Below are 20729 nucleotides of genomic sequence, written 5' to 3'. Positions count from 1 at the left end.
CACAGAGTGCTTCTGTTTGGCCTCAGTAGACGTGTTTGTACCGATGTGATGTGACTCTAAGCAGCCAAATGTTGTGCCAATTTGCTCGACACTCTGTACCTCCATTCGAGGCAGCGGGGCACTCGCGACATATGGTGAGATCCAACAGAAAGGGAAAAAAAAACCTAATTAGTTTGGGGCTTGAATCTTTGAGTAGACATGTGCATGTGTGTGTTTATGTGTGAGACGGAGACACAACAAAACTTACTGTCCAACTCATACTGGTTCATGGTTGAATCACTCAGATTCCGGATGCTGTAGGGGGCTGAGAAGAGGAGAGAAGAGGAGAAAGGAGGGAGGTAGCGGAGAGACAATAGCATTAGTGTCCAAAGTATAATATTTTCCTTGTTCAGAAGGGCAACACTCCCGTCATAAAAAAACCCCCCACACAATCACTGTGATCATGGCCCTGAGTGAGCCCTGCAATGACTCGACAACAGCAAAATTACAGGCTAAGTTACACAGAGCAATAGAAACACAGCGGCTCCTGAGTAAACCTAATAATAGCTTGCAGCTGATGGCTACTGATCACAAGATGAAATGTTTTGCTGTGAAGTGTCAAGACCAGCGGGCAGATCTCGGGAACAGAACAGGCCCGTGTGAAAGTTTTTCCCTCTGATGGAAATAATAGTGCTGCTGACACAGACCGACTGAGCACTAATCAAGTGTGACAGAGTCGCATTACTGAGGTAAAGCCAGCGGAGGAAAATGGCATATTTTTTTTTCAATACGCCGCCGCTGAATGAATTCTGACGGGCTAAATTTCTGTCCTTGATTAATTTCTGGAGATGGGAATGGAGGACCAGAATCTCTGCAAGGCAGCCGTCTCCAGCTGATAGTAGTTCCTCAAAGGATGCTAATTGGTTCAGCACCTCTGTGTTAGCACATAGCTCAAAGCCTGGCAAAGATGGATTTGCGATTTGCATCACATGATCTTGCAAATCCAGCTGCCACGTGAGGCAAATCAATCAGGGAATCAATGAAGAATCCAACCGATGAGCAGAATTAATGCTCATTTCTGTTTATTTCTTTTAACTAACAAACTAAAATGCTATACTGCAGAATGTATTTGCGTGAGGAACCAACATGCTGGCTGCACTGATCGCTCACCGTTCAGCTCGGCCCAGGTGGACGCGCTGTTGATGTTGTGGACAGAGTAGCTGCGGAGGCGGTCGTACAGCAGCTCACGGTACCGGATCCGAAAGCCCAACAAGATCCCGTTGATCTTCTCTTCAGAGGGGGGCTGTAAGGGAAAAAAACATGGGGAGCTCAGGTCTGATGTCTCTGCAGAACTGAGGTCCAAAAATAGCTTAAAGTACCGAGTGTGACCCAGTTTTCCAGTTTTAATGAGGTCATATTGCTAATTTCACCTTTTACTCGTATGTTTCTCGTGTCTGTAATTCCACTTCCTCACCCTGTGTTTTGTCTCTAACTTACCGTCACTGAAGAGACTTACAGTAAAATAAGCTCATCCACAGGTGAGTCACACAGAGAAATCCCCCGTGAGAGAGCAAAGCCAGAGGGAAGATGCAGGCAGAGGAAACAAGCACCTCTCTGTCCTTATAAACTCTACAAGTGTTCTCCATAAAAGTAAAACTGTGGCTGGGAGCCTCCTGCTTCTCCTCTTTATGACCTGTTAATTCAGGTGAGGGTGTTTGTAAAAAGTGCGCAGCATCCAGTCGGTAAGTACAGACCTTCTCTTTGTGCTGTCACGGTCTCTCATTAGAGGCCACTCTCTCAGACTTTCATGGATTTTTTTGCAAACAATGAAACATAAAACAAAGTGCCTCCACTCACCTGCCAGCGGATCAGCACCGATGTTGTTGTGTGCGGCGTCACGGAGAGAATTGTGGGCGCTTCGTCGGGCGCTGGGGCAATAAAAGTGAGAAAAATGGGCTAAATTGAGCTGAAAATGTGCACAATTCAAGACGCTAAATCCTGAGCGTGTGCAGTGGCATTCATGGAGCATAAACACACAAACGGCTGCGACACAACAGAACCATTGACAGATGAGTCAAAAATAGCAGTTCTGACAGAACATTCCTTTTTAGTCGGTTAAACAACCCGCTGGATGAACCTTGCCAAGGATTTTTATGCCGCTCTCTTGTCTCATGGTTACTGCAGATGGTGCACACATGACATCACCTGCTGCCTGTGCCAGCAGTGTCTGCTCCACTACAATGGGCTGATTCATGCAGACACCACAGTCTTTTCATGGCGGTACAGAGGTGAGTGATGTTAATATCTAACCCTTTATGACATACACTCAATTGAAAACAGTAAAAAGAGAACATATTTAATGTCCATATGTTTGCACATAAATGCTTTATTATGAATTTGATGCAACTAAAGACTGGGACTAACACGTATATGTACTGTAAGTAATTGAATTAGCATCTTATAACGACTTAAAAGAGCCCTATTATTAACTTACACTTATCACAAAGACCTTAAAATACAGTTTATTTAAGATATCCCCAAATTAAAGATTAACTCCAGCAATTTTACACATTGAAGTGGGTCAACAGGTCTTGGGAGATATGTGAAAAAAGTAGTATTAAGCCTTTTGTGGCTCCAGTGATGTCACTCAGTAGCTAAGCTGCATTGTGGGTAATGTAGGTGCCATGGTTTTGAACAGGAAGATGAATACGTGGCATGAAATAGGCAGTATCTCTGGTTTTGCCGTCTTGATTTTGATCATCCGTTTTTCAAAACATGTTCATAATGAGTGCTGGAGCAGTCGGCTGCCTTTTACAGCCTGCCACCTACATTACCCACAATGCAATTTAGCCACTGAGTGACATCCCTAGAGGAAATCCACCATATTGCGTGCAGCCTTCTCTGGCACCACAAAAGGCTTCATACTGTGAACAATTTGGTTGAATGACCCTTTAAACATACAGGACATTACTGAAGCATTTCATTTTGGGTGAACGGTTTGAATATTTTAGGAAATATGCTTATTATTTGTCATGTGCAGGACTTTTTCTTGGCGGCAGTGACTTCCTGAAGTCTTGTCAACACAGTGAGATTGCCGGGCAACCGGCAGACACGACAAGAAGTCACTGCCTCCGCAGAGAAAGAGTCCCGCACATAACCACAGCACATCGCTGCTGCACTGGAATGGACCAAACAAACATATATACGTGAGCTTTAGAGGTGCTGGTGGGTCAGAACCACGCTCGCTGTGCCTCCATCTTTTCTAATCTTTCTGCTATAATGAGCCGATCTGCTGCTCGCTGTGACCTCATGTTTACCGTGCAGAAATGAGAGAAGTATCAGACATGAAAAGTGAGAAAATCATATTTTCCCAATGTGTCAAACTGCTGCTTTAAGATCAAGCTGCTTTTTTAAACTGTGAATGAGGAGGTTTTCTTCTCATGATGACATCTCTTACCGTCTTGTAGGGTCGTGATGGCTTCGCTCTCCTCGCTGTACTCGCTGTCCCCGATGTCGTTGGTGGCTTTTACTCTGAACTGGTAGGACGTGAAGGGCTTCAGCCTGACGAGATAAGCGCAGGAAAGCAACAACATCAACCTGGATGATAAACTACGCCGCTGGATCTTAAGCCTTTTTATGTTACGGACATCAAAAGAGAAAATGTAGTCTCACCGCTGGAGCTACATGTTTCTTTACAAGCAAACTACAAGGCGCACATTTCAACCAGACAGAGATCTTAATGCCGTCTGCTGCGTCGGCTGAACTTCTCTTTTAATACCCTAAAATGTTTGTGACTCGTTTATACGGTTGTTTATGTCCCACAGCAGACTGTAATACCCTGGAAACATCCATATGAGGATATTGTTTATTTGCCAAGTATACAGGAGCCGTGGGAATATATAAGTGGAGACTGTGAGAAGATAAAGTGTTGTTTTATTTAGTATCATCCTCTGAATCTAAAGAGAACAAATAGAAAATCTGCTGTAAAAACCCCCAAAAGCTAGAAAGCACTACCTGGATACTATGTAGGAGGAGGCCTCGTGGTTGACGGAGGCGGAGTGGACGGTCCAGTTGCTCTCAGGAAGCTCTCTGAGCTGCACCGTGTAGTAACGCACAGGCGACAGGCCGTCGCTGCCGGGCTCCCACGACAGCAGCACCTGGCGGGCCTGGACGTCTTTCTGAGGAACCATGGGGCGGCTGGTGGGCTGGGGACGAGCTGGAGGGACGGACACGCACAGGGACATCAGGTAACAGAGGGATTTGGATGATGAGCTCTGAAAAGTTAGAGCTCACTCACATTTGCATGAGCTACGCTGCACAGACAAGGAAAAAAAAAGAAAACTGTGCAACTCCGATGAATGAAAAGTAGCTGAGAAATAAAAGTTGCAGAGTAAACAATCCACAACATGCCTCGGGGGGAAGCAGATGGACTTATTCGTTTCTCACAACTGCATCAGAGCGCTTCCGATAAACACCCACAGGGCACAAACGCTTCTTTAGAAAACACATCTGCTAACTGGACTGTTCACTGGAAATGAACTGAGCGCAGAGTGGAGCTCAGCGCGGCTCTCCACCAGTTGTGTCATTACCGAGATCACACACCTGTGTCTGCTCTGGGGAAATGACTGTCACTGTGTTTCCTGCCTGCTTGTGGACTACAAATGATCCACTCAACACACAGCTTCACTTTGCAAAAACATATTCGAATTATTGTTGTTTATTCATCTGCTACGTATCCAGCACTCTAATGCGTTAGTTGTAAAATCATCACTGTTACCTCTCTTCTCCGTGGTGACCACCAGAGCCTCGGCGGCCTCCCCCCAGCCCTTCCTCGTCTGCGCCGTGATGCGGAACACGTAGACGGACTCCGGCTTGAGGCTGGTCACCGTGTACTGGCGAGCGCTCGGGTTCAGGACATCCACCGTGGCTGCGTTGCTGTTGGTGGAGTTGAGGTGGTATGTGATCTGGTAGGCTGGAAGAGAAGGCGGTGACAAACAGCTGAATGGAGGTGTCACACGGAGCTGACTGGTTAATTAAATCCGGGCTGGAAAAAAATGTGTTCTAGGTATTTAAAGCGTTTGTTGTTTGCGTTGTTTTTCCTAACAATACGAGGAGAAAGCAAACTGTGCAACAAGCTGCTTCGTCTCCGCTGAAACGACTCCATTAGCATCTGCTCCTGCGACTGTGTGCGTCTGTCATAATGTACAGTTTAAAATAAATGATCCGACAGATGCATACTGAATCACACGCTCACGAGGAAATCCACAAATTATCTCACAGGAGAATCAAACACCCTTCACAGCAGTGCTGCAGTATAACAAGATTTGATACTGTCCTGTCCATCAAGCTGAAAAACAAACAGCTACACCAGTGGGTCTAATGCTACATTACACCTAAATAAAGGACCCTAAGAGTGCAGTATTTGGTAGTTTCCAGTTTAATAACTAATATTACTGCAAACAATATTGACATTTCTAGACTACATTCTAGATTTCCTTGCAAAATCCGATAAATACTGTAAAAAATAGTCTGATGACTAGTAGAAAAGCAAGAAAACACTCAGAAAACAGTCCATATTGAGCACAAATTAATCTTGCACTGTACGAAAGAATATTGCATGTATTAAAGTGCCATTTGAGACTGTTAAAGGTGCAATATGTAAGAACTGGTCACATGTCCAATTCATACTCCAAACCAACAGGGGGCAGCATATGACAGAGAAACTACTAACTGCTGCTAAATGTAGCTGCCATAATGAAATTAGCTCAGTTAGCCGTGTGGCGAGCAGTCTGGACTGCACTGGAGCATGCTATGCTATCTTCAGTAGATATCTCAGAAACTGACACACGTCCCGTCACCTACGATACAGCACTACCATGACCTGGATAACTGACAACCTTCATCAACTTCTATAAATTCGGTTGATAATTTTTTGATGTTGTATCAATGTTCAATCTACTAGTTGACCAGCTGGTTACTAACCAAGTATGATGCCGTTAGGCTGCGAGGGCGACTGCCAGATAAGCCGCACTGAGGTGGTCCGCACTTCGGGGAACAGGATGCCCACCGGAGGTCCCGGCACATCGTCCAAAGTCCTCTCCAGGATGGGTGGAGAACTGGGCCGCCCATCTCCGATCCTCGTGAAGGCCAGAACCTGGATCTCAAAGAGCACGTATTTCCCCAAACCGGTCAGCTGGACACTGTGCGTGGCGTTCCCCTCCACCGTCCAGAAGTGGACTGCGCTGTCAGAGTCCTTCTCCTTGTACACCACCTGATCCGGCCAGGAGATAAAGAGAAGTTAGGGGGAAAGAAGTGAAGCCTTTAATATTGTCACCCCGCTGCTTTGTATTCTTAGATCTCTAAAAACGAATTGGCTCTGTAAATAAATAGCGGATAAATGTAAAGCACAAACTGACCTTGTAGCCCAGAATGAGTCCGTTCCTGTCCGGCTCAGGAACTTCAAACCAGCGCACCAGGATGCTGCTGGAGGTGGTGGCGAAGGCAGACACGTTGGTGGGTCCACAGGAGGGGACTGGAAAACAAAGAGAGCAGAGAGGAGGAAATATTACGCCTGCATTGTTTGCCATATATTCTGAAAAATGTATTCGTCATGCTCCCTGTGCGGATGTAGAAATGTAGAAGCGTTTTTATGTCATCTGCTACGGTTGTATTATTGGTGCTTGTGTTTGCACACAGCCTCTGATATCCTGGTAAACCCTCCAGGCCTGCTGAACAAAAAGAAAAAAAAAAAAACAAGACTCAAGAATAGGCCTTTTCTCTTCCTTGGCAGTCATCCCTGGACATATTGCGCTGATTCCAAAGAATCTGCAAGAGTGAGTGGAAAAAAAAAAAAAAAACAGGAATTCCACATTTGAGTCCATGTGTTCTCAATTTCCTCAGACTCCTTCCATTCCCGACTGCCCAACGTCTGGTCAGCGAGGTGAAAGAAGAGGCGAGGAGGGAGAAGAAGTGTTTCTGCTTCAAAAGGGGGGCTGCTGAAAAGACTCGCACATAAATCTGACACATGGCAGAGTGTAAACTGCAAGTGTTACTTCTCATATGATTAATGCTGTTGATACTCTGCACAGATGTTGCGAGAAATAGTCGATAGTAGGGCTGCAACTAGCGGATTAAAGGATAAGTTCACCCAAAAATGAAAATTGGAAGTCATTTTCTACTCACCGCCGTGCCGATGGAAATGTGGGTGAAATTTAAGACATCCACAAAATATTTCTGTGCGTTTTTTTACACAGCTGAAGTTTTCACTGCAGCAGCTAAGCTCAAAGCGTCAGTGTGCATCGTGTCTGAAGCTGGTGCATGAGCTCGACCACACAGCGAGGTTGTAAATAATGTCCTTTCAAATCAATTTGGGATCTCGGGGGCTTCCGGAGACTTGGTTTATGCCAGACGAGCTGTACGGAGCCATTTCATGTTCTCTGTCATCACAATTTCCAAGAGCCCAAAGAGACGTCTTCAAATGACTTATCTGGTCCATCCAACAGTAACAAAACCCACAGACTTCTCATTCACCATCGCATAAGACAAAGAAAAGCAGCAAATTCTCACGTTTCTGCTCGAAAAATGAGTGAAATAATTAAGTGATTATCAAAATAGTTGTTAATTAATCTTCCTTCAATCAAGTAATCCATTAAGTGACTAATTGTCGCAGCTCTGACAATAGATACGTAATCACTGGTTTCTTTTTTTGGAGAAAGTCGATGGAAATGTGTTAACGGAAGTGTGTGTGTTGCTGTCGGCTTGTTTCAGGTGTAAAACAAACACCTCGGATAGAATGAATCCTCATTTCATTGTTGTTTCTTGACAACACACTTAGCAGCAACAAGCAAAAGTGCTTTTGAGCAATTAAGCTCTTTACTCGAGGCTCAATACATGAAAGAAACTAATGTTTTTTACTCAGGACGACAGATAAGGCGCTCACTCACCAGACTCCCTCGTCCTGCCTCGGACCGGCTGGCTCCAGGGACCCGTCCCGATACCATTGACAGCCTGGACCCTGACCTCGTACTCCGTCCACTCTTCCAGGTCCTCGATGGTAAACTCTCTCTCCAGACGGTCGCCGATGATGTGGATCAGAGCCCGGCCCTGTGAGCCGGCGCGGGAGTACTGAACCCTGTAGCCCACCTGCTCTGCATTCCCGTTGTATTCCCATTCAGGCAGAGGCTGAACATTGAGAGAGGGGATGTACAGAAAAAAGTGGGTCAAAAAAAGTCAGACTCCTAAGGTTGAGGAAGTTATGGATAATTCAGAAGCAGAGTCCTATTTACCATCCACCGTAACCAGAGGCTGGTCTCGCTAGCCGTGCGCAGGGTGACGTTGGCGGGGGCGATGTCAGGAGGAGCCGGCAGGGTCTGGATCTTCCTGGAGGGCTGGCTGGGGGGACTGACGCCCACTATGTTCACCTGACGCATGCGGAATCTGGTGTTTGGAGTAAAATATTAAAAATGCAACGTCTGCAAAAAAAAGGATGTTTTTCTTTAAACAGAGCTCAGAATCTGGCAGTGAATTCCCAGCATTACTGGAGCACTTGCATCCTCTTACATAAGGCTTATTGCACTTGAACTGAGATCAGAGCATTGTGCTGCAGCCTGAATATGCAAAAAACGGAAACAAAATTTTGATCCAACAGAAGCTCAAACTCTACTCAAATGTAAAGTGGCAGCGCTGATGCCGGGATGATGAGAACTGTATCTGCTGTAAGGTCTTCTGGGATTGGCTCTGTGAAATTTTCATCTCTGATATTGAATGTGATTATGGAAAACAAGCAGACTGCACCAGGATACAGATCATGCGTACGCTTGAAAAATAATTTCAAAATCACAATATCCATAACAAGCTTAGATCTGAATCAGAGGAGTAGAGAATAAGATACGGCTCCTGGGAGATGCTGAAAGTAGCTGAGATGCTGGGATGCACATATACCTTATCTTATTCTGCACATTTTTATGTTATCTGGCTTTAGATCATACTGGAAAAACTCCTACATGTTCATCCTCAATACAACCATTCTGTTACTATGATAATGCACTGTGCTTTGTAAAAAATTCTCTAATGAGTGTCTGACATGGTTTTTGGAGAAAAAAACTGTATAATTACCCCATTAAAAGGCATAAAATGGTTTGAAAACTGTCTAAATGCAGCTGCACTGAGTCCAAGAAAATGTCCCTTAGGGGAATAATAAAGTATATCATCTCGTATCGTATATTGTATCGTATCGTATCGTATCTTGTCGTATCGTATATTTTTGTGCTGGACACAAAGATGTCTCCTACTTCCCTGTGAAGTCAATTCTCAGTGTATCTGCACTGGAAGCCTCAAGTTTTCCACATCACACTTGTGTATGCTGAATATTGGACCAGGACTGTCTTCAAAACTACTTGTGATGTCACAAATCATGCACGTAGGCCCGCCCCTTTAAATCTGATTTACAATGAGCACAGAGAAATTTTACACTTTTCAGCAACAGCCTTCTAGTGTCGATCTCTGCAAACACATCATCCTACACAGTGAAGTACAAACATTCAACTGACTGACTGCAGGGAGACTTTTACAACAAAAAATTGTGCCAGATGCAGCAGATACAGATAAATGGACACAGACATGTTGAAGGAGACATCGTTCCCAGAGGGTTACCTGTAAAAGGTGTATGGATTCAGCCCTGGCACCTCTAAGGAGCGTGCCTCAGGCTCGTTGGACACCTGGTGGACCATCACCCAGTCCTCAGTTTCTCCTATGACACCCACCTGAGGGCAAGACAACAGAGATCACAGCGAATTCAGTTGGTATCACAACAAACCTCTCTATGTGAAGTAGTCAATGACATCTGTATTCAGTCTTGAAATCCTATTTATGTCACCATCATAGGGAAGATGACCCAGATGGTTCCCACATCTTCTGAAACATCATATTCAAGGACTTTTTTAAGGACTTTAGAGCCTAATTCCCCAATTTTGGTCCAATCAGTTCTCTTCTTATCAACTGTCAGTAGTGATTTCTTTATAGCTATTCGACCGTGGAGGTCTGACTCAGGCAGTCTCCCCAATCCGGGCTGCCGTTATTTGGTGTTTTCGGAGGCAGGTCACTGTAACAAACTTATCCACTGCAGCAGATGTAAGACTTGTTTTTCTTTTCTGGGGGCTGTCCTCAGTTTTATGATGAATATATGAATATGACGGTTTGAAGATACATTCAAAGTACTAGGAAAATTAGAAGTTCAGCTCTGGATTAAATCTGGCTCACCTGGGCCTCCACCTGCCAGCGAGAAATGGAGGTTTTGCCATCATAGCCCGGTTTGAACTGCAGGGTGACGGAGCGAGGGCCGATGTTGGAAATTGCCATGTTGGTGGGAGGACCAGGAAGCTCTGTGAAGGAGCAGAGAGCAAAGTTAGACAAAGACAAAGAGAGAGGCCAGACTGAGGGACAAATAACTACTATAGGTGTATTTTGTCTGGCTGCCTCTCACACTGGGTGCTGTTGGTTTGTAGACTTTGCTTGGGGAACAAATCTATCAACCACAGCACCCTCTTCTGGCCGCACAGATACCACACACAGGATAGTTCCTCAGCGATCTCAACTTATTTCTCTTTTCCCTTGTGCCCCCAACTTCAGCTTAGACAGCAAGAGCAGATTAGATTTGGAAGAAGACGCTTACGCACAGTACACAGGCGGAGACAATGCCATGAATGTCAATTACACTGCAGTTATCTGGAGATACGATTCAATCTGATATCCTACTGTTTACACTTGAGCTGAGTAAACAATAAGGATGGATTATTCCCTGGGAAATCCTAGACGGGGGAACAAATCTGAAAACGGGGGGATTCAAAGAACAGCGGGAGGGCATCTTCTGTGTATATGAATATGACTGTTGTGTATGTACGGATGTTTTCTGTTTCTATGTGCCTCTGTAGGTATATATGAGAAAATGTGCTTGTGCATAAAACAATTGATTCTTCATATATTTTCTCCCCCCTTATGCTTCCCGCGAGACAAACATTAAACCTAGCATAACATATAGCTCCCATAAATCCTAGCTGAAGATATTAACTTTGCTATATTGGATACTAATATTAAAAAAGGGATATAATGACTTCCATGGGCACACTAAGCAATCTTTTTTTCCAAGATTGCCTAAATGCCGGTGTATTCAAACTTAATGAAATGCAGATTATACCTGCCGTAGTGAAATTACCATCTCTAAATCCTTTGCATGACTGATTATTGAGGTGGCGTTTAGCTGGATTGTAATGGCACAGTTGGAGGCGCATAGGTGTATTCTTTACACATACACAATGAGAGTAATCACCATTCTGGGGACCATAACTGCTGCTCTGAAGCCTGCTCTCAATATAGCAGCCTGTCATTTCCCAGGTCTCACAGATGTACAGTCTCTGAACGTTGCTCTGGTAATTGACGCGAGCACTGTATTTCTATTACACAATTTTACAAATATGAAATCATTAAATGCTGAAATTGTCTTTAACGCTCTTGTGGGAGTTATTATTTTTTACGGATGTGGGGCAAACGTGCATGGGCTTTTTTTCCACCCCTGTCCCAGCTGAGGTGGCTGGGTTCCGATTTCATTGTGTCTGGCGCCAGACAACATGGAGCGTGTTCACTGAGTTTAATGTGAAACAGTAAATATAGCAGGAAGGCAGGACGGTTCAGTAAAGGCCATCGTGGCTCAGGACAGAGACTTTAAAAATGTTGAGAGAAAGCCGGCTTTACAAATTGCAGATGTGGAGTTTGTTAAAGACGGCGTTTAGGGGACAAGGAGGCTCCAATGAAAGACGACAATGGGGTGCATTATGGGAAACCTAGTGGTGACAGTGTTTTTGGAGCTTGACCTACAAGGACATTAAAAATGCAGGATATCTAAGAAAAGAGTAAAGAGGTAAAGGTCAGGTTCAGGTAAAGCGTTACATAATACTGAGTAGTTACTGAGTAGAGTCATTACTTACTAATTACTTAAACATTAGTTACTCTTTTTGTGCACCTTCAGTTAAACAATACTGAGTAGTTAACAACTGATTCATTAATTACTAATTACTTAATCATTAGTTACTCTTGTGAACCTTCAAGTTGAGTCAAAGATAATACTGAGTAGTTACCAAGTAGAGTCATTAATTACTAATTACTTAATCATTAGTTACTCTTCTTGTGAACCTTCAACATTTTGGAAGTGCAATCCTCTCTGTAGCGCTCATTTGAGTGGAAAGTAATTAAAACTACTGAAAATGAATTCATCCACAGTAGTTGTTGTTGTTTAGGGAAAGATATGACAAGATTGTTATTTACCAAGCACAAGTTTTGTTACAGCTATGAAACTTCATTCACCTCTGAGATACTGAGGTGAAGGCAGAGCTGCATATTTCATGACTTGGGTAAAAGACTGAATATGCTGTAATATGGCTGCACTAACCCATCTGTAGCTGTGCTGATTGTTTGTTTACTGACCTGGTGGGACGCCGGAGGAGATGGTGGAGGAGGACACTTGGCCCTGGCCTTTGGAGGTCATTCCTGCCACTTCTATGGTGTAGGTAGTGAGAGCGGTGAGCCCGGTGACTCTGTACTCTAAGGTGACATTCGACAGGTAGTGGGTGACTCTGGTGTTCGTCCGGTTGTACTCCTCCCATGAAATCCTGTAACCTGAAGAGCGGCAGAGATGAGGGTTGTCAGCAACAGGCCGTGAATCCTCTCAGGGAGAATCCGACAGCAGTTTTTACGATAGCGACTCAGCTCGCATGCGAACGGGGCAAGCTAACAGAAATATTAAATTAACTTCATCAAAAATTGAATCAGTCTGTGATTATACCTCCCTGCACGCACACACATCCTCTTCCCGCTCGCGTCCACACACTCACACACGCGTGCTTACCCTCTCAAAGTTAATGCAATTTGCTCCTTGGCCAGCAGCTCTTTTCATGTGATTGCATAAGGCATTAGGCAGCATTTCTTGCCAAATCAATAATTTCACATGGCATGTCAGTGTTTGTCTCCTGGGAGAGTGCAGCACATTTAAAATGTTTGGGGAAAAAAACACTTTGCTCTATTGCTGCTAAATCTCAACCTTTGTAAACACTTGAATATTTATGTCACCGGCGGGCATTTGTTCTTTACTGAAGAATTAAGTGTGTAAACTGCGACAGAAGTATCAGTGGGAAGATATCTGATGTGGACATTTTGACTGAAGTGATTAAGTCTTTAATTTGAACGCATAGACGGACATATCAACATGCTACACCGATTCTCATTCCGATATACAGGAGAAAAACAACCATCTGGCTCGTTTGTATTTCATTAAACCAATCACAATTGTCTTGGGTGGCGCAAAGCCCAGGGTGCAGCAACATTGTCGGGGAGAACTTGTTTTGCATGTGCGGAGGCATTCAAAATGGCTAAATTCCTCGCTAAAGACAAGGCGACAGCTGCTGGCTTGAGTTTGTTAGTACCTCGAACAACCAGCGAAGGGTTAGGTTTAGGTGCACAAGCCGGACTTATTAAGCTAGCCATCGGTTAGAGTCGGGGTTAGGGGCCTAAGCTGCATTTATTAGGGCATAAACTGGAACATAGGGGCAAGAAAACAACCTAAAACATTTGGTTTTAGCAGATAGTGAAGTAAAAAACATGTTGCTAGGCCGGCTTAAGAGGGCCCTTGTCAAAGATGGTCCCCTGGATGGGAGGACACTGCCAGCCAATGGTGTTACCTCAATGTTTAATACCCTTTTCCTTTCCAACCAGCATGCACCTCTCAAACATGATCCGGATCAGGATAATTCGAGCATGCAAGTCGCTAGATGAGAGGTTGTTGTTGCGTCCCTTAGCGAGGAAGAGTTTCAAAACGCCAACATGAAATGGTCGGCCAATGGCAATGGCTTATACCAACAGTCCTGAGTCAAACTACTGTAAAGAGGAACCAACTTTTCATTTTTCAAAACAGGTAACAGTATCGTATATGTGACACTCCGCTCAGATCATTCCACATGCATGAAGAGAGATGCTGTGTTGGTGTTCTGTAAAAAAAACATCTAACGGACAGCAGTATGAGCAGAATCTTACCAAAAGCTTAAGATCTCTTTCACCATTAGCTACAGAAACAGGTGAGATTAATCGTCTCCCCGAGGAGAAAATGCAACTTGGATGAAACTGAAAACAGTCCATGTTTTTTTGATGTTTTATTTCTCTTTATAGAAGATGATGATTTTAAAGGCTGTGCTTTTTTTTTGTTTTTCTCTTTGTAAAACGCCCTTCATCACTTCACGTCTTCATTATAAAAGAGTTGTGTTTTAGAAAAGGGAGCATTGCTTGTGACAGATTTTATTTTATTTGCAGAACTTGGGAAAGGAGACAGTGTTCTTTGTTTCCAATGTAATGTTTTATGTAAGAAGTTGTATTATTTTCTGACAAGTGTTGTCTCACTGCTGCATTGGTATACTTGGTGTCTTATAAGCTCATGAGGCCTGGGCAGTAGTTGGCAGATAAAATAAACAACAATCGAGTAAAGTAGCTGTCCTATGTGTGTACATGTACCGGGCCCGCTAAATGAGACACAACTAAAATCTTCCAATCTCAGTTCCGCCTCGGCGCTGCCACTTGTGAATGCTCTCTCTCAGCAGAGCGGACAAACTGCTGTTTTCCTGCCTTTCCCTCCTCACTACGAGTATAATTCGGGGCGTGAAGCGGATGTACCTGTGAGAACTCCGTTCTTCTCGCCGGGCTCGCTCCAGCTGACTTTGAGCGAGGTGTCCAGGATCTCCGTGAAGCTCAGGTGACCCACAGCACCGGGGGCTGGACAGGGACAAAATAAGAATAATGAGTAAGGCCAACGGGCAAACGAGGCGATCTGCATGAGGAATAAATTCACTGCTGATTAGCTGGCACGCTGGACTTTTTAGCCACAGCATTTGCATTTTAAAATATGTTTACAATAGAATCAGCAAAAAACAAGATAATTGCTTGCAAAACTGTCTGATGACAAGCTGAAGGAAATTAAGAGTTTTTTAAAAGCTTAACCAATAATCTCTGAGGGAACTAAGTCCCCAATTATGATGATCCTGGCTGGATGCAGAATATACTCAGTCATTAGCGCCTCTCTACAACTTCGTTCTGCATGAATAATAGATCTCGCCCGCAGGGCGTGTTACTCCGAGACGCTCGTGTCCCCTCCGCCACCACAGGAGAGAAAACCCTGGAAGTAAAAGTCACTTACTGTCCTCGTGTGTCCTCAGCGCTTTGGGCGGGCTGCGGGGGCCGTCACCGGGCGTGGTGAAACACAGCACGGAGGTGTAATACTCGGTGAACTTCTTCAAACCTGTCACATATCCCACGTGGACGCTGTCCTGGAAGTTCGGCCGCACCGTCACCATGGAAACGTCGTCGTCTTTGCCACGTTCCCAGGCGAGCAACTAAAAACAGACGAGCGGGTGTGAAGGAAATTAGCCAGACAGCCGAAAATAACGCAGCTACTTTCTTTTCTCAGTAATAACTCTAACACATTTGTTCTCACAAAACTAACATTAGTGTCTCTCTCTGGTCGTCCTGAGACACTCTGAGGGGTTTTTTTTTGGCGTCACAGCTCTGCCAAATATATTTAGAAAGATGCCCTGAAGAGGTTTCGACTGGGAGAGGCAGAGAGAGGTAGGGCTCCAGAGATAGATACAATGCTGATGATTGGGGACTATATAGCATCTGCATGATGGGATCTGGATTAGGGGACCGATTAGGTGCTTAGGTAATGAGTCCTGATGGCGGGTCTGTTGGGTTTGAGTTCCAGTTCCAGAGCGAGAGCTTCCAGGGAAAGTAAGGAGTTGGCAAGAGGATGTCAGAGGGAAAGATGCTCGACTGTCTGCCGCTCTCCACCTCTCCCTGACATCCTTCCTCTTGCCCCACTTTTCCATCACCTTTCACACTCTACAAACTCTCTTTATCTCACCGCTGCTTAAGTCTCTCCCTGGAGAAAAAATCTGGTATTTAAAATTCAGACTGGGTCTGTACAGTGACCCCCTCCCACCCAGCTGAGTGAGGCCCTGTGGAGCGCTGTTGAATAGACGGACGCAAAAAAAACGAAGGGCAAAAAAAAAAAAAAAAACCCAGTGACATAATTAAATCTCAACGGAGTCGACGGGAAAATAAAACTGCCGAATGGATGTGGCTTTATGATTCCCGGTGGGTTGGAGTACATTTGTTTCAATGAGGCATGTGTGAGAGACAGAGAGATGGACTACGTTCAAGAGCCCATGACAAAATAATGAAGACATTCATCATTACGTGCACACGGCTTCACAATAAAAACGTATGAAAAATTGCCGCGACGATAAAGAGAATGACCTCCGACTGACAAATGGGTGAACAAAGTCCATCGTTCACGCCGGAGCCAAATATCTTTCTGCCCCCTGGCTCTGCCCTCCCTCCCTCCTCCTCACACAGGAGATGTGGTACAACAAGTTCAGCTCTGACAGTTCTGTCAATGGACGTGATGGCTGCTGGTGGCGGGCGGCTACTGACCTTGTAGCCCTGGTTGATGCCGTTGATGAACTGCGGGTTGGGCGCCGTCCAGTTGAAACCGATAGTCGTCGAGTTGACCGGCGCGGCCTGCACGTTACCCGGGGCGATGGTGGGTACTGGGAAGGACGAGGAGGAGAGGGAGAAAAGGGGGAAAGGAAAAAAGATGAAAAACAAAAGGTGTGAGAGCACCTCTCAGCTGACTGCTGGAAGTCTGCCTGCATCTATTTTGATGTCAGTATTGATCGCTGCTGCACAGGTCAGGGCAGATACTGCCATCACTCTCTTTCTGATGACACTCACACCTAATACCACAGCTCTCTGTGGGTTTGTTTGAGACAGTGTGAGCTGCTTATGGATTTCAGGGGGATGTCACGCCTTTGTGTGGTCGGTACAAAGAAGATTTAATGCTAATGCAGTTGAGCATCAGTCAGCGCTGGCTTTTAGTAGATGATTTCAGTCAGAGATAAAAATAAACTCGATGCAAAGTAGAAGAGTTTTGTTGTTGGATAGCAACGACGCTGCACTCGGAGGATGTTGCAGCCCGGCCTTATTAATCATGAATAATCATCTCGCCTTAAAGCTTAAAATTAGCACAGATAAATGCAGACTCATTGAAAATGACACATTCAATAATTAAGAAAGAAAATGGTCAGCAGATCAGCTCGGCCCTCGGATCAATAGTATTGATGATACGAGTGCTCACCTCCCTGCAGAGTCCACTCAGTGACTTTATGGCTGAAAGTGCCCAAACCCGCCCCGTTGTAGGCGGCCACCTCGATCTCATAGTTGGTCCAGATGATGAGGTCCTCCAGCAGCAGGTTGGTCACATCTGGACTGGAGATGTTCTTGATCTGGTAGTCGACAGGCAGTCCGGTCAGACGGTACCTGAGGAAAACACATATGCACTCTGAATTCTGGACTATTCCACAAAATAAAACCCTGTGTGTGCACCCTGAGAGGAGGACAACACTGCTTTGTTGCTGGAGCCAGGACCTGCAGTACACTTGACTCCCTGCTAGGGGGAGACAAAGCACCAGCAAACAAGCAATTAAAAACCACTGACGGCACTGACTGTTGTCTGGAAAAGCACCTGCTGTTTCATTTGGATGTAATGAATAAAAAGCCTGACAGAAACCCAAACTAATTACATGTTTACAGGAATTACAGTCAGTTTGGCATATTGCTGACTCTGCCTATTAGAGGCGCTAAAGTTTTGTGAAGTCAAACCAGTCATTAAATTTTAGTTTTTCTCTCTCAGACTAAATTATTATTTAAATGCAGAGTGGTTAACTGACACTGCAGGAGCTCTTCAGGGAAACATGCAGTGTGTGACGTACTTCAGCAGCAGACAATAGTGAGATAATGAACAGGGAACGGAGATAAGAATAGTATTAAACTGATCAATCTTATGATGATTTCAGCGATGAGTTCCTAAGGCCGTGATAGGCAGATGTTTTCCTACTTCCCTCCAAGATCCAACTATGAAACTTCCCTGTTTGAAAGAACAGGAACACGAGGGAAAACCTCACGCTGGACTGAATCCATGCTTGTAACTTCCACCTTTTCAAAAATAACAAGGAACGGACAGGTGTCAGCGGAGGGATCAACAGGGATCTTACCGGACTGTGTAGCCCCTGAGGATGCCGTTCTGGTGGCTTTCCGGCGGAGGCTGCCACTGGATCATGATGGACTGGTTGGTCCGGCCGCTGGCGATGACGTTCTGGGGAGGAGCGCTGGGGGGCTCCTCTGGGAGAGAGACTCTGAGGGGACAAACAAACACACATATAAGAAACAAGAATATAAAAAGAACATTTCCTGTTAAAAAAAAACACGCATATGAAGCATATCCATTTAAAGCTGCACACCTGTATAATTTACACTGAAGCACCGACTACAAACCGTCTGTTCCTGTCACCCTACTGTTTCTTACCTCTTTGTTGCCTTTGTTAAAAAACCCCTGACCAATCCTTGTGTGACTTTGCTCCCCCACCCTCCCCTTAATACAACATCTGAGGGAGTCTCAGGAGGACGCCTGGGCTATTCAGCCACCTAAGCAGCCATATATTTACACCGCCAAAACACCACCTGTGAGTGCCTGTGGAGAGGATGCGTGCGAGAGATGGAAGTGAGATCAGTGGTGGTGACTTAGTACCAAATGGCGTCACAGAGCGCTCGATGCCAGCCCCCCTGCAACACACAGACGGAGCCCCCCGTGGCTCTCCTCTGGCTAGCGAGCTGGCAGCGTGAGGCGGCATGACAGACTGGTGGATGGAGGGAGGGAGGGAGGGCGTGACAGAGGGGGTCGGGGGAGATAGGGGGGAGGAATGAGTGCTTGAAGTTGCGCGAGGCCAAACCCGACGTCGCCTCGGACCTAAATCCCTCCCGCGGCTGTCAGAATGTGAGAGCCCGTGGGTGTTTGTGTGTGTTTACATGTGATTGTGCATGTCTGTGTGTGTGCCCGCTTTGGTAGGCTTACACCTATGTTGTCCCTCTTCACCGGCTATTGACTGAAGGGATCAGTCAAACCGGTTGTCTAGGAAACGTATTTCATGAGCACGACACGCTATTTACCTCCAAGTTCTGTTCACGATTCTGTTTTTTGTTTTTGACATTTTCCAAGATTTCTTGTTGCTATTGCCGTTTAAACAGCGTGCTAATAAATCAGAAGACCATTAAGGGATGTTTTGGTGGAAAACAGATGCTGGTATTTTGTATAACCTCCATAAAAGTGACAAAAAAAACTGTAATAGTATTGATGCGGAGGGGGTTGGAATAGATATAGGATCTGGCTGGAGCTCACCGGTCTGTCTCCTTGCTGAATTGCCCCTTCCCCACATCATTAACGGCACAGAGGCGGAACTGATAGGAGCGCGCCGGGATCAAGCCATTGACCGTCACTGCTGTGGACTCCGGCTCGATATTGGCCAGCAGGATGGCCCAGGGAGCATCTAGAACAAAAGGAAAGCAAGTTTTACACCTTGTTACACACGTCCACACCCGTCATTCACCGCTACGCTAACCGTTGTGCCTTAACGTCCCATAAAATGAACATTTTTTGTAAGATTTCACTAATATTCAGAAGGGATTTTCACTCTCACGTGCCTGTGATCATTTTGTCACGGCAGGTCACAATTTAAAATTCAAATGCGTTCAATAAAACGAGTCACGCTGAGAAAAAAGAGCCGAGAGAGCTGCAGAGTAACACGGTTCCTCAGTGTATCAACACTCCTGATACATGCAGAGCTGTTAAGTGACTGTTGCGTCTCATTCACTCATCCAACTTAAACACAGATTAATTAGGCGATGGACGTTCTTATTAAGTCTCGTCGATCAAATCTTTTCAAGTTCTTTGAAAAACAAAAAAACACTTCACAGAAACGCCCCGTGAGCATTCGTTCACAACTGAGTTTGAAGATGGTTACACTTTCACTTTTAGGCTATCAGGCTAGGTATTTCTATTATCTGCGCATTGTAGAGGATTATAAAAATGTCTCTACCGTACTTTCACTGCAGGGTTACGGATCGAACCAGCGGCGCTGGTGGCCGTCTGAAGGCGCTGCTTGCCTTTTGAGCTGCAACCATTTCATCAGCCGGTGCAGTCAAAGCTGCATCGGTGCTTATGCACGTGCTTCACGGCAGTATGACTTATTTTACATTAATGCATAGAACTGCTGCAATAGCAACGTCCTTGAAGCATCTTGTCAGCAGCTCGTGGCCTATATAGCTCCATATTTATGACATTTTATATAAACATTATATGCGTTGACTTGACTTTGGATAGAGTACCCTCACGCTAATCAATATTGTCTCTCTTCAACATACAGCTGAGCACAAGTTTGTGTTTGTGATGTGTTGATGTTGTAACCGCAGTTCAGCTGAGGGTGAAAAAGACGCCCAGAAATCAGTGTTGTAATCCCCTTTGTTGCTCACTGGAGATGAAATGCTGAGATGTACGTAAGCCTACGATGCACAAACACTGCTAAGATGTGACTTACTGTTCTCAGAAACCTCCAGGATGTAGCGTATGAGGGGACTGTTCCCATCAAAAGGCTTGGCCCAGGCCAGGTCGATGGCTCTTTTCTCAGATGTGCTCAGCAGGGCTGTGGGGTTCTCGGGGGCGTGGGGCAGCTGCCTGCAGGGAACACCGGGACAACTTCGATAAATAAAAGAATCTCTCCCGTCACAGTTAATCCGTCCGCAGGGACAGAAGAGCTACAGAGCATTTTAGG

At 45.2% G+C, this 20729-nt stretch overlaps 1 protein-coding gene across 5 annotated transcripts in view; it reads right to left on the bottom strand.

The window, feature by feature from the left end:
• Positions 1 to 20729, bottom strand: part of sdk2b (sidekick cell adhesion molecule 2b) — a 276603-nt gene that overhangs the window by 23848 nt on the left and 232026 nt on the right. For all 5 annotated transcript variants that reach the window (XM_084341902.1, XM_084341903.1, XM_084341900.1 and 2 more), the window contains exons 14-33: positions 20496 to 20632; positions 19301 to 19448; positions 18120 to 18260; positions 17204 to 17385; positions 16501 to 16616; positions 15206 to 15401; positions 14686 to 14784; positions 12454 to 12645; positions 10237 to 10358; positions 9631 to 9740; positions 8265 to 8415; positions 7923 to 8160; positions 6396 to 6511; positions 5962 to 6250; positions 4757 to 4951; positions 3994 to 4195; positions 3437 to 3540; positions 1837 to 1907; positions 1150 to 1282; positions 248 to 304 (exon numbers count right to left, since the gene is read on the bottom strand). In XM_084341902.1, coding sequence (XP_084198028.1) covers positions 248 to 304; positions 1150 to 1282; positions 1837 to 1907; positions 3437 to 3540; positions 3994 to 4195; positions 4757 to 4951; positions 5962 to 6250; positions 6396 to 6511; positions 7923 to 8160; positions 8265 to 8415; positions 9631 to 9740; positions 10237 to 10358; positions 12454 to 12645; positions 14686 to 14784; positions 15206 to 15401; positions 16501 to 16616; positions 17204 to 17385; positions 18120 to 18260; positions 19301 to 19448; positions 20496 to 20632 — 2999 coding nt within the window. The remainder of the gene's footprint in view (positions 1 to 247; positions 305 to 1149; positions 1283 to 1836; positions 1908 to 3436; positions 3541 to 3993; positions 4196 to 4756; positions 4952 to 5961; positions 6251 to 6395; positions 6512 to 7922; positions 8161 to 8264; positions 8416 to 9630; positions 9741 to 10236; positions 10359 to 12453; positions 12646 to 14685; positions 14785 to 15205; positions 15402 to 16500; positions 16617 to 17203; positions 17386 to 18119; positions 18261 to 19300; positions 19449 to 20495; positions 20633 to 20729) is intronic.

The sequence above is a fragment of the Pagrus pagrus genome (assembly GCF_965226575.1).
Source record: "Pagrus pagrus genome assembly, chromosome: 21".
Lineage (NCBI taxonomy): Eukaryota > Metazoa > Chordata > Actinopteri > Spariformes > Sparidae > Pagrus > Pagrus pagrus.
The sequence above is the reverse complement of the archived record's forward strand: the minus strand, read 5'-3'. Positions and strand labels throughout refer to the sequence as shown.